The 14630-nt window shown below is 36.3% G+C and overlaps 1 protein-coding gene across 2 annotated transcripts in view; it reads left to right on the top strand.

The window, feature by feature from the left end:
* Positions 1-14389, top strand: part of LOC149848370 (DNA-binding bromodomain-containing protein) — a 40558-nt gene extending 26169 nt beyond the window's left edge. For both annotated transcript variants that reach the window (XM_090011296.1, XM_090011288.1), the window contains exons 8-10: positions 11558-11699; positions 13095-13475; positions 14040-14389. In XM_090011296.1, coding sequence (XP_089867422.1) covers positions 11558-11699; positions 13095-13475; positions 14040-14252 — 736 coding nt within the window. In that variant the 3' untranslated portion in view covers positions 14253-14389. The remainder of the gene's footprint in view (positions 1-11557; positions 11700-13094; positions 13476-14039) is intronic.
* The last annotated feature ends 241 nt before the right edge of the window (positions 14390-14630 follow it).

Here is a 14630-nt window from a genome sequence, read left to right as displayed (position 1 = left end):
CAATTTTAACATTATAGCCAAGGTGTTGCTTTGATTTTATATTAACTTGTTTGAATGTTAAGCTTCTATCAGTTCAAGGTACCAGAAGTTGTTTAGGTGAAAGAACACAGTCTATGCATGAGGTATCTAGCATTGGACATTCAACAAGTCTTTACATGTGGTTACACATAGTGAATAGCATACGCTAAAGCTCGGCTCGAGCTCAGAGCCTAGCTTGAATAGCATTGTCCAGACTCGGCTTGGTTCCGAGCTCGTGCCGAGTCGAGCTTGACCGTTATTCCAAAAAGTCTTTACTATAAAAAGGTGAGATTTGATCCCCAATCTCTTCAGACGGTTCACAAATGACCCACCATTATGCCAGACTTTGTCTTGTGATTATTTTGACCCAGAAAATTTACATATACTATAAACCTTCTAGATTATTGAAGAGAAAAAAAGTTATAGGGCATAAAATTCGAACTCAAAACCTCTTGGTATAGGGACTATCTGCCTACCCACTATGGAGACAATGACTTTCAGGTTTTATTGTGCAAATATATTATATATATGCTCTTATGTGAGACTTATCGAGCTTAATCGAGCTCAACGACCTGATCAAGCTCGGCTCGTTTATCCACACCGAGCCTGGACTTGTGCTCAAGCTCGGCTTGTTTATTTTTCGAACGAGTTCAAGCTGAACTTAAACGGGTCGAGCCCGAGCTAGCTCGGCTTGTTGTGCATCCTTAGATTCAGACTCATGCAAATGTGAGAATGCATGGCATTGGCTAACCAAACATCAGAAAATGAGTGTTGAGGAACTAACTCTCATTTGCAAAGGCAAATGAGTGTGTGTGTGTGTGTGTATAATGACACTCACCCACCCATATTTATAGAGAAAATAAGGGAGAAGAGAGAGATTAAAAGAGAGGAGCCTTTCTAGCCATAGCCTCCAACGGCTAGAACAAAGTCAACCTAGGTTGACCAATGGCTTAGTCAATCTAGCTTGACTAAGCTAAATATATATTATATAAATATTATAATATATATATATATATATACACACACACACCAAGTATACATTTATCTTAACACCCCCCTCAAACTTACAGTGACTCACTGTAAGCTTGAAATTACAAACGAAGAAACCCATTACATAAAATGTCTTCCATGGACTTCATAAGGTTCTTTCATTTGGTGTTTCTTTAAAATGTGTTTAATCATACGCTCCATAATCACAAAGGATATTTAATAGCATCAATGCTTAAAATACCTGCAAGAATATCTAACAAGAAATAATTATACTTATATAACTTATGGAGAGAGGATGGTCAAACACGCAAACAAACAATATGTAGAAAATATTTAATAAGTCAATTTAACCTTTTAAAAAATCATTGAAAGTAAAATATGATAGTCATTAAAAGACTTCGAGTTAAAAGGTTCTTAGTTCACAAGAGAACATAATAGAATTCTATCAAGAGATGCAAACAATAGGAACAATAAAGTCATTCTATGAAAAACATGCACATATATGTCTATCACAAAAGGTCACATTAATGCATATCATTATCATCAATATTATAACAAAGAATTACAAATGCTTTTCACACAGAGGAAGATACAAGAAGTGATTTCCATCATTTAATTAAGTGAAGTAAAATATACAAAGATCAATTACATTTTGGAAGCAATATTAGTCATACAACTAAAAAGGTTACTTATGGACCAATTCTAAAAAACAAAAATAAACAAACATTCAAGAGCCCATGCTTAGAAACAAACGAAAATACAAAAAAAAATCCCAACAAGGATCCATAGGAGTGTACAAGCACTAGTTTGTCAAAAGTAATACAAAGTGAAAACAATTTCAAGAGCAATCAAATGCTCACAATAGCCACTATAGGTGTACACAATACAACACACAAGAGATTTTACTAATGAAATGCTTAGTAAGTCATTAAACTTATGCAAATTATGTAAGACACCCAATCATGGAATAACTCATGCAATTAAAGCATTTGCATAAAAATATTTCAACAAACATTTCTCATAAAAGGGCAAATGAGTTTAGAAAAATTACGAAGAGATTTTAAAAATCTCATACATCATATTGAATGAATTTTGCAAATTAAAACACTAGTTTCACCACCACAATCAATCACCTCCTAGGCCTCCAAACCACATAATCATCATGCCACTAAAGCGCCAAAGACATACACGAAAGTGTATAAATATCTCTTGTCTACATATAATGACACTTAAAACAAGTGTATCAATGATTAAAAAAAGTACATAATGCCAACGATGGGCTAAAATCACATACGAAGGTGTGAATAAACATCTCTTGTCTACATATAATGACACTAAAAATAAAGTGTATCAGTGACTAGATTAAGAGTATAATGCCAACAATGGGCTAAAATCACATACAAAGTTGTAAATAAACATCTCTTGTCTACATATAATGACGCTAAAAAATCAAGTGTATTAGCGACTTGATCAAGAGTATAATGTCAACAATGAGCTAAAATAACACACGAAGGTGTGAATAACCATCTTTTGTCTTTATATAATGACACTTAGATAAGAGGCATAATAGGAGGAAAAATAAATTTTTTAATATATACCATAAATATTTAAAGTAGCGAATCTAAAGAAAATACATATCAGAATACGAGAGTCTCGAGTCCAAGTCGTTAATCAATTCAAATCTTTCTTTTGAAGCACAATCACAAACAAGATACCAAGACCAAGATACCTTGCTCCGATACCATGTTACAAAATAGCGTGGAGCCGAAGACATTCTAAATGCCAAATTGAAATACATTTGAATACTAACAAGATACAAACTAATACAAGTTTTGTGAATAAATAATTTCATTCATAATGAACAATAAAATACATAAAAAAATAAATACATAAAAACCTCACTACAAAATGCACTCAAGAACACTAAAATATATCTGGAACTACCCATCACTCTCTCACCTTACAAAGGCACACACCCACTCATATTTATAGAGAAAATAAGGGAGAAGAGAGAGATTAAAAAAGAGGAGGAACCCTTCTAGCCGTTGGACTAGCCTCCAACGGCTAGAACAAATACAACCTAGGTTGACCAATAGCTTAGTCAACCTAGGTTGACTAAGCTATATATATATACATTAAGGATACATTTATCTTAACAGGTTGTAGGTTGTAGCTCTATGTCACATGGGTATGAGTTGTAATGAAGTGCCGAATAAGAGGAGCAATGTCCCCAAGAGCAAACAAGAGGGCACACACATACACAAATAGCCACTAATGGGCAAGAGTACAAAAACCACAAAAGTGGCAAAACACCCAAAAGAAGAGGAAAAAATATATTCCACTCAAGAAGGCTTCAAAGAAGCATACTTTACAATGGGGGAAACCCCTTTATTTATAGACAAAAGAGGAGGCCTTGGAAGGGCTCCTAGAGGGACGTTGGAGCCCTTCCAACGGTCATAAATATGACCGTTGGATGTTCCAACGTCCTTCTAGGGGGGCCTTTTCAAGGTGAAAAAGAAAAAGAATAAGAAAAGAAAAAAAAAGGAAAATTGCAATATGCGCAAAAATGTAAAAAGACTGTTTTACCCCTAGTGAGTATTTACAAAAGAAGTATATATTTATATATGTAGATAGACACATAGACATATATATGTAATATATATATATGTATGTGTCATAATCTCTCTCTATATATAGATATATATGTATAACATATTTTAACACCCCCCCCTCAAACACACAGTGAGATCATCGAGAGTTTGCTAAGGAGAAAGTAGAAACGAGGCGATGGCAAAGCTTTGGTGAAGAAGTCCGCCAACTGGTACTCGGTAGGAACATATGTCAATTGAATGGTTCCCCGTAAAAGCTCATCATAAACATAATGACAATCCATCTCAATGTGCTTTGTTCTTTCATGAAAAGTGTGCAATGTAGATAAAACTCTTGTTGTATCAGTACAACTTCGAAAGAGTTGAGAATGAGACTCCCATATCTTTAAGCAAACTTCTTAACCATACAATCTCAGTGGTGATAGTGGCCATCACACGATACTTTGCTTCAGTAGAAGAGAGAGAAACTTTCTGTTGCTTCTTACACCTCAATGAAATAAGTGACTCTCCAAGAAACGCACAATAACCTGTGGTAGAAATACGATCATCGGAGTTACCCCCCCCAATCAGAGTCAGTATAAGCAAGTAAAGTAAGAGGTGAAGAAGAGGGTAAGAATAATCCTTTTGTTATGGTGCTTTTCAAATATCTGATAATTCTTATGACTGCGGCCATGTGAATGGTGGAGGGAGCAGACTGAAATTGGCTTGCACTATGAACTACATGAGAAATATCAGGCCTGGTGATAGATAAATATGTTAGTGACCCAATCAATTGACGATAAGGTGTGAGATCTGCTAAAGGAGTGCCATCACTGACTCTCATCTTGGCGTTATTCACTTCTGGCGTCTTCACCTTCTTGTCATCTGTCAGCCCAGACCGATCAATAATGTCGGAGGCAAGCTTCATCTGAGCAAGAACATACCCCTTGGGGGAGTATGCAACTTCAATTCTTAAAAAATACCTTAGATAACAAAGGTCAGACATATCAAAATTTTCTTTAAGAATATTTTTAATAAGGTCAATACCCTTCTTATCATTACCTGTGATAATCATGTCATCAACTTATAATAACAAAATTGTAATGTGCTCATTAGAATTTTTAATGAACAAAGCAGTATCAATATAACATGAGGAAAAACCATTATCGAGAACTATTTTGTTAAAAAGATCATACAAAGTTTTTGGTGCTTGTTTAAGACTATAGAAAGCTTTATTTAACTTTAGAATATTTCCTTTACCAATTTCAAGACCTGACGGAGGATCCATAAGAACTTCTTCACATAGAGTTCCATTTAAAAATGCTTTTTTAACATCAAGTTGATATATCAGGCATTGCTTAATGGAGGCTAAGGCAATTAATGTTCGCACACTAGTCATTCTAGCTACAGGAACAAAGGTTTCTTTGTAATCAATCCCATATTCTTAGGCATAGCCTTTTGCAACCAAACGAGCTTTGTATCTCTATATAGATCCATCACATTTGGTTTTGACTTTATATACCCATCTACACCCAATTGCCTTTTTTCCTAATGGTTGACGAATAATGCTCCAAGTTTGAGCCTTGTTAAGAGTCTCTAATTCAACTTTCATAGCTTCAATCTAATGTGGATGATCTTTAACTTCTTTAAATGAAGTAGGCTCATGATACAAATGTATTAACATGAGACAAGCCCTATAATTAGGTGAGAAAGATTCATAGGATACAAATTTTTGTGGTGGCCTACTATTACGAGAAGATCTCATAAGTGGATCAATAGGTTCTTCTAAGAAAAAGTCTTGGGAATATCTCTCAAGAGTAGGTTGATGTTCATTTTTCAACCGCCGGGTATATACATTTATATCATTAAGGTTCTCATTTTGAGAAACATTACCATGTTGTGGCATATCATTATGATGTGAAATGCCATCACAAGTATTATCACAAATAATTGCATAAGGAGACTCAATTCTAGGAGCTAGATCAAATAGGAAGGAATAGTCAACATCTTTTCTAGATGTGTGAACATCAAATCCATTTTGTTCTTCAAGAAAATTTACATTTCTTGATATATAGAGTTTATTATTTCGAATATCATAGCATCTATAGCCTTTTTTATTTTCACCATAGCCAATGAATACACATTCAAGAGTTTTGGGTAATAATTTATCTTGTCCTTGAACAAGCACAAAGCATTTACATCCAAATATCCTTAGTCTATTAAAATCTAGAGTAATTTTAAATAATTTTTCAAAAGGTGATACATTTTTTAAAGAAGAAGAGAGCATACGATTGATAAGATATGTTGCGGTAAGAAGCGCTTCGGCCCAAAAATTTTTAGGAGCATTTTTAGAGACAAAAAATGTTTTTGTAGTTTTAATTAAATGTCTATGTTTCCTTTCCGCAAGACCATTTTGTTGCGAAGTTTTAGGACAAGATCGTTGGTGTAAAATTCCATTTGTTTTGAAATAATTTTGAAAATCTTTAGACATGTATTCACCTCCAAAATTGGATCTAAATATAGCTATATTGTTTTGAAATTGATTTTGAATAAGAACATGAAATTCTTTAAAATTAGTGAAGACAACAGATTTGTTTTTAATAATATATACCAAGGTTTTAAAACCCGTGACTCGGAACTCGACTCGTTCTTTATTGACTCGTGACTCGGCGGGTCAACTCGGTGACTCGGACCGGGTTTTGTTAACTTTTGATTTTAAAAGAAAAACAATATATAAATTGTCAGTCCATGGGAAAGATGTATTATTCAGTGCAAGAGTGATTCATCATGCCAACACCTTCATAGCCCTTGGGAACTACATGATCCCAATGGCACTGGTATCCTGTGTGATTATAGATTACAGTTACTTGGATCATGCAATATACAGAGAATGGCAGGTCGAGTTAAGAGATTCATTATTTTGGACAAACAAAGAACACATAATGGATTTGGACAGATTTTCTGCACCATGCATCACCTTGAAAGAATTCAAACAACTATTAGCAGCTCGAAAGAAGATAGAATAAAATTTTCAATGCCTAAGATTAGAGGTTAGGAAAAGTGAAATTGCTGCAGGCCTTAGATTCATGATGCCCAGCTCTTAAATAAAAAAGATTCTAATTAGACAAAGGGCAGAAACAAAGACAGATGATGTTGGTAAAATGACCCAGAAGCTGCACCAAATGCTACAGACTGGGGAAAAGTATCACTGTATAAGATAAACTATCATTTACAAGAACATAAAGTGGAAAACTAGAAGTTGCCTTGGACCTCTAGTGGTCCACGAAAGGGTGGTGATGGGGCAATGTTAGTTATAGAGGCAAAGTTTTTTTATGAAGTTGTATCATCATGTATGTAAAGTAATATGTGATATTCAGATAAGGAATCCTTAGGTCCTAACTCTCCAATCTCCATGTGTCTTGAAAGAAATCCCTGCTTTTAGATGCATCGAATTCTTTGTTAATTGGGTTTATAGACTAGAATGCTTTGTTTGATTTATATACTATAACAATTATTTGTTCAAAAAGATCTTTCCTGGCAGTCCATGGGAAAGATGTATTATTCAGTACAAAAGTGAATATGTGTGTGTGAAATACCCAAAAAATCAAATTTCAAACAGCCCAGAACTCGCCCGAGTCAAGCTGAGTCAAGCCGAGTTTGTCCGAGTCAACAGTCGAGTTTTGGCAGCCCGAGTTAAGCTTGCCGGGTTGACTCGCTGGACGGCCGAGCCGAGCCGAGTCAGCCGAGTCACCGAGTTCACTCAGCGAGTTTTAAAACACTGATGTATACCCATGTATATCTAGTAAAGTCATCAATAAAAGTAACATGGTAGGAGTAGCCCCCTTTGGACATAACGGGTGCCGGCCCCCATACATCGGAATGCATAAGTTCAAAAGGTCTTTTTGACACAAAGTTACTATGCGAATACGGAAGCGAATGGATTTTTCCAAGAATACAATCATTGCATGTAAATGTATTTATATTATAAATTTTTTCTAAAAAAGGAAAGAGACACAACTTTAAAATACTAGGATGTTCAAACCTCTTATGCCAAGTCTCAATATCTTTGGATTGAACATGATTACAAAATGATTTTGATGACAACGACAAAAAATCCAGACATCACATTCAAAATCGGTAATTTGAGAAACGGAAAAAAGATTTAAATTAAGTTTTGGAATAATTCGGATTTTGGTAACAAATCTTTGTTTTGGTCATAAGTTTTCTCAAGATTCCCATTGCCTTCAACATCCAAGGATGTTCCATCGGCAGTGGAAACATAAGATTTGAATTTGTTGAGACTTGGTTTTGAAAAAAGTGATGCATTCAGAGCCATATGAAAGGAGGCACCCGAGTCAAGAATCCAAACGGTCATACCTGGGAAGGATGAGATGGCGGCTCCAAAAGTGGATGGTGTAGAGGATGATGAAGTGGAATTCATCTTCATGAATTGTTGAAGAGTTTCGGTAAGATGAGCAATGGACTCCTTTATGTCTCCATCTTTCTTTGAATCTTCATTCAGAGGAATTTCCCCAACGGAAGCTACCTTCTTTTTAAACCTTGGACAATCCGGACGAATATGACCCGATTCATTACAATTATGGCAAATGATTTTTCTTCCTCCACCACCATTATTTTTCTAAAAATGGGGTGGTTTGTATGGCCTTACATTGCTGCCGGGTCTAGACACGGCATGAACTTCGTCAACATCCTTTTTTAAGGCCAAACGAGTCTCTTCTTGATACAAGTCGGCCAAAATGTCACTTAGAGAAATAGAAGCCTTATGAAGGACAGATCCTCTTAATTGCTCAAACTCGGGACAAAACCCATGAATAAATTGGAAAAATCTTTCTTTCTCCATTTGATCTTGCCTCATGGCAATAACACTACCTTCCCATTGTGGTTCGAAATGGACAAGTTCATCCCATAAATAAGATAGGGTACTATAATAGTCCCTAATACTCATATCACCTTGCTTGGTTTCTTACTTTTTCTTGTAGAAAGAAATGTCTAGCAAGATCTTTTTGAATGTACATGCCTTTCATAAAGAACCAAGCTTCATTGACCCTCTTAAACTTTGCAAGATTTGCACAAATTTTTAACTTGTTCATGCTCACTTTCCCAATCTTCCATTTTCTAGAAGTCAAGAATAACTTTCTTTTTTTCTTCTTCATTCAATGCTTTTTCCTCATCGCCTTCAAACTTGGTTAACTTCAATTGTGGTTCCGGAATGGTTCGACACACATAACCCCAAAGTTTTTTACCTTTGAGATTATTTTCCATAGCGGCCGCTCACATATGATAATTGGTCCCATGTTGATTTTGGCGTCTTTGTTGGCCATTTAGAGAAAAAGAGTTTGAAAGCAAAAGAGAGGAGAGATATTACTTGATAAGAGAGGATCCGATAAAACTTTCACAACCAAGGCTCTGATAACATGTAATGAAGTTTCGAATAAGAGGAGCAATGTCTCCAAGAGCAAACAAGAGAGCACGCACATACACAAATAGCCACTAATGGGCAAGAGTACAACAAAACCACAAAAGTGGCAAAACACCCAAAAGAAGAGGAAAAAATATATTCCACTCAAGAAGGCTTCAAAGAAGCATACTTTACAGTGGGGGAAAACCCCTTTATTTATAGACAAAAGAGGAGGCCTTGGAAGGGCTCCTAGAGGGACGTTGGAGCCCTTCCAACGTCCTTCTAGGGGGGCCTTTCCAAGGTGAAAAAGAAAAAGAATAAGAAAAGAAAAAGGAAAAAGGAGGAAAAGAAAAAAGGAAAATTACAATATGCGTGAAAATATGAAAAGACTGTTTTACCCCTAGTGAGTATTTATAAAAGAAGTATATATTTATATATGTAGATAGACACATAGACATATATATGTAATATATATGTGTATGTGTCATAATCTATATATATAGATATATATATGTATAACATATTTTAACATGGGTATGGGTACAGGTGTGGGTACGACACGGCGATTTCAAAATTTGTGGGTACGGGGACATGACTATACATATAAGAATTAAGAGGATGATATTTTGGAAAGATTGGGGGGTGGAGGAAAATTTTTTAAAAGGGAGGGGGCAGTTATATTGTCTTATAAAAAGAAAAGCAAAAAGGGGGCAGGGGTTCTCTCTCTCTCTCTCTCTCTCTCTCTTCGTCCTCCTCCGTTTCTTCTTCTTCTCTCTCTCTGAGTGGGGTAGGGTTTGACCCCATGTCAAATGACAAAAACAATGTTTTTGGTTTGTGTTGGGTTGGGTCAGCACGTACCCATGTAGTATCCAGTACCCGTACCCATGTCAGGCCATGTCAACACGGGTATGACTACTGGTTTTCGGTGTCTATGTAACATAGCTGCAGCTCCTAGGTAGAGAACCCTGGTATCATCTTGAGACCCCTTGAATCTTATAGTGGATCATTGTATCAAGAAATAGTCTGATTTGTTTTCTTCCTCTTTTGCTCGCTACTTATTTTTGCTTACATATTAATAACTTTTTTTTGATTAATGTGTTGCATGAAAATTTTGTCAGTAATGACACATGTTCAGCTGAAAAATGTTACCTTGTCAATGATGTTTTCAACTAGGGCTGGGAAACAAGCTCTGGGTCGGCACGTACCCATGTAGTATCCAGTACACGTACCCATGTCAGGCCATGTCGACACGGGTATGGCTACTGGCTTTCGGTGTCTATGTAACATAGCTGCAGCTCCTAGGTAGAGAACCCTGGTATCATCTTGAGACCCCTTGAATCAATACATGGAGTGATTTATCCACATCTTATAGTGGATCATTGTATCAAGAAATAGTCTGATTTGTTTTCTTCTTCTTTTGCTCGCTACTTATTTTTGCTTACATATTAATAACTTTTTTTGATTAATGTGTTGCATGAAAATTTGTCAGTAATGACACATATGTCCAGCTGAAAAATGTTACCTTGTCAATGATGTTTTCAACTAGGGCTGGGGAACAAGCTGTGGGTCGGTTTGTGTTTGGCTCATAAAGAGCATGTTCAAACTCATAAATAAACTTTCTATGCCAGATATGTACAATAGTCAATAGGTGTTCGGCTCGACTTGGCTTGTATAATCCATTTAGTTATAAATATATTTTAGATATATTTTTTACCAATAAAATGCATCTCGCATTATATGGTATAAGGATTTGGTTTGCAAGCAATAGGTTTAGAGATAAAATATTATTGCCTCCACCTCTGAAACAATATAATTCTGGCAGCCCTATTACTTCCAGCTCTGAAGCAATGCATTTTTTCACTAAACGAGCCAGCTTGATCTCAAATTGTTTAGCTTCAGCTCATTACAAGATCAAACTCAGCTCAGGTCACAAGAATGAGCCAAGCTTGAACACTTTAAGCACGTTCATTTGTCTCGTTTACCGGGTCATATTTTCAACTCACATAGCTATACTTCTTTTGCTGCGTGGTCGAACCATATTTCGGTATTCACTTACATTTACCACTCAAACTATTTATTTAATTCTTGCATTCTTTATTTTGTGTAATTTCATCTTTTCATGAGTTTTACACTTTGATTACCTTGCAACTCTCCAACCTCCTTGTTCCAAAGTTGTCCTGTTGAAGCCTTGGTTAAGGTTTTCATGATAATGTTTCTATACTGAAAATCTACTGTGCCATTCTATAAGAAAATGGGTAAAGTAGAATTGCACCATATTTATCAAATGCCCTGAATCTAAGTTTGGCAAATGCGGTGATGCTGCATGTGTGGCACATAAGTGCCTCCAAGCTCAGAAAAATGAATTCACATATTGTTTTATCAAATAATCTTCCGGACATAAATGGCGTAATATAGCTTATGTTGTTCTCTCTGATGTTTAACAGGATCTTAGTGGTTTCTATGTGCTTGGCTTTTCAAGTGTTTGAACTCAAGCATTTGTCCTCTTTTGCAATTGAAGCATTCCCCTTTGTTTTTGTTGTAGAATAAACAAACACAAGGCAGACTGTTTATGCGCTGTTTGTATTGCTAGGCGCCGACGACAAGAGCGTGATGTCAATATGCTAATGGTTGAGAATCAGATTGAAACAAGTGATGCCAGTCAACAACTTGAGTTCAAGTCAGAGGTTGGAACTTTATCCTAGATTGGTTTGGGTAGTGCATTATTGAATGAGTTATGGCTAATTTTCCAGAAATTTGTAAATTTGATAAGGATTTTGTAACTGTCATCTATTGATGTGTTCTTGCAGTTTTATTAGCGGAATTGTTGCCTTTGTTTGGGAAAGTGATATTCTCATTCAGATCTATAGGATTAGATTGGTTCTTTAAGCCTTATAAGCAATGGATGCGAGCTAATATGCACGGACATGTGGACACGCTCACACGCACACAGAATTGGTTTGGTTTTAGATCTTATGCTTGTGGTTAAAGTACATACACATTTGGATATAAAGTGGGTCCAAGTTGGGGTCATTTTGTGTTAAAATATATATACTATGTATATATTATCTCTCATATATATATATTTTTAATTATGTTATATTTTTGTATTGCCCACTAGGGGCATTTTAGTCTTTTTACATCCTTGTAATTAGAATTGTCCACTAAGGACAGTTTTGACTTTTTGTATTTTTCTTTGCTTTTATTAATCAACCAAGGGCTCTTTGGTCTTTAACCATAGAGCCATTGGGAGCATCCCCAATGGTCATAAATATGACTGTTGGGGAGCTCCCAACAACTATGGGAGCCCTCCCTTGGTCCCCACTTTGTATAAATAGGGGCTGTTAGCCCCCTTTGTTTCTTAAGTTTTTTCTAAGCACTTAATACATTATTTTTTATTATTATTGTGTTCTTGCTCCACTTTAAGTGTGAGTTGTGACCCTTTGTAGTTTCTTGTATCTTTCCCATTAGTGGCTTCTTGCTTGTGTGTGCACTCTTTGTAGCCCTTTGTGGCATTCTTCTTGTGCACTTGAGTTTCATTACACTTTGGACCATATACTATAGCAAATAAATTGTATTGGGCAAAAAGTCACTATTTGGGTTAAAATATCAGACTTAAGAACCCACTAGCAACCCAGTCTAAATGTTAGTAGTGATCAAAACCACAGGTCCATGAAATTTGAATTGGTTTGACTATTTCTTGGCCTAGATCAGGTCCATCCTACTCACATCTCTATCCTAGTCCATTTAGGAGTTCTTACTGAGGATACTTGCCACTGTCTTGTCGTATGGTCTTGTGTCATGTGACCTGATACTTGGCATGACAAATATCTAGAGTTTCTTTTGGTCTGGCGGGTCTGCAAAATGTATGTTTGAGTTGAATAATTCTTTCTTGGCATGCCTCCATCTGTGTAGGGCTGTCTTTATGTTCTCCAATCTCCAGTATATCTGGATGGTCTGTTTTATATTTTTATATCTTCACTCTATATAATATTGTTATCAAAAGGATATGCTGGTTCCTTCACATTAAGTTTGTTATGGCAAGAGACCTTATATGTCATCTTTTTTTCCTGTGGCTGCAGGAAAATAACATCTTTGAGAATCCATGCAACGAGGATGTGGACTTGGATCAATCCCCAGAGGATGATGTCATTGCAGATGTAACTGTTGAAGATGTTAGTTTGGACAATGTTCAGAGATTTGAAGACAGTTCTCATCAAAAGCATGACGACAACAATGATTTGCCAGTAATTGGGATGGAGGTTACCGTTGAACCAAAAGAAGGTGATGCTGACCCTTCATTGCCAGCACCAAACAAGGATGTGGCTCAAGTGAAGCATGTTCAAGAACTTCAGGTGCAAAAATTGGACTCACAAGATATGCCAGACGATAATATGACAGCAGAAAAGCAAGATGATTTGGCAGCTAAGCGTCATGAAGAAGAAGGTGACCATCAACAAAAGGTATGTTACTGTTCTTTGTCTGTGGAGTGGACAAAAATTCTTCATGTGCGTCATCACAGCATTTCAATTTTCTTTAGTATCTTCTAATTTGCTGCTTATCTCAATGTTGTGAATGTTGTAAACATATGTTTTGTACTGACTGAAATTTATATCTTTCCACAAATCTTCCTGTCATCACAATGATAATCATGATTGTTTAATAGCAAAGATGATTAGCCATGAAAAGCGATGCTCTGTCTTAAGTAATTAAGATGTCTTCGTGCCTTATCTGAAATCATGTGATTTTTATGAGATTCTGGAATATGCACTTATGTTAACTTGATCCATGTCATGATTCTTCATTGTAATGCTGAAATGACTGCAGAACTGTGTACTGGATGGCTTTTGCAATGAATGTGCTCAGTCTAGCTGGAGTACCTTGATATTGTTCTGTGCTTTGGTTGATTGCTTCATCTGAAAGAGTTTATTACATTTTCTGGATTACCTTGTTGCTGATTTTCTGACACTGATGATGACGTGATTTGATAGCCATAAAATCTAGAAGTGTAATGACTTGTATTCCAGGTATTCTTTGCAAAACATGAGCCGATATCGCCTGAGGATATCCTTGATCTGCCATATTCTGCAGTATTGCACATGTGTTGGACCTTGTTCTCCCGTGATGCCAGATCAGTTTGGAGAGGGCCTCATTCTTTGAACCATCAGAAGGTTCAAATTCAAGATAGTGCAATCGAATCTGCCATTGCAATGTTCATGGCAACAAATGAGCATCAGTAGTTTGTATATGATTGCCTTCAGGTTATTACTTCTTGATCTTAGTTGCTGTTATTGCATTTATGGTCAACCAATGTTCAAGATTGGCACAAGAAACCACAGCTGTGATTACAAGTATAATTTCATAAATCACTTTGGTATGAGTGTCATCGTGTTCATTGTCCTTTGCTCTATATTGATGCGGACTGTGGCGATTGTGTCGCTTGCTGCCTGATGGAATTGCAGTTCTTTGACAGACCTGTGATTTTTTTTTTTGAAAGGCAAGCTAGGGTTAGGCAGACCCTACCAGATATCTCTTAAGCCCCATGTGGCAGACTGATTCGAACCTGGGCCTTCAGCTTGGCACAGGACTCCGCTTACCACATAGGATACCACCTCGGT

Source organism: Nuphar pumila, chromosome 1, assembly GCF_984573655.1.
Source record: "Nuphar pumila chromosome 1, dmNupPumi1.hap1.1, whole genome shotgun sequence".
NCBI lineage: Eukaryota > Viridiplantae > Streptophyta > Magnoliopsida > Nymphaeales > Nymphaeaceae > Nuphar > Nuphar pumila.
The sequence above is the reverse complement of the archived record's forward strand: the minus strand, read 5'-3'. Positions and strand labels throughout refer to the sequence as shown.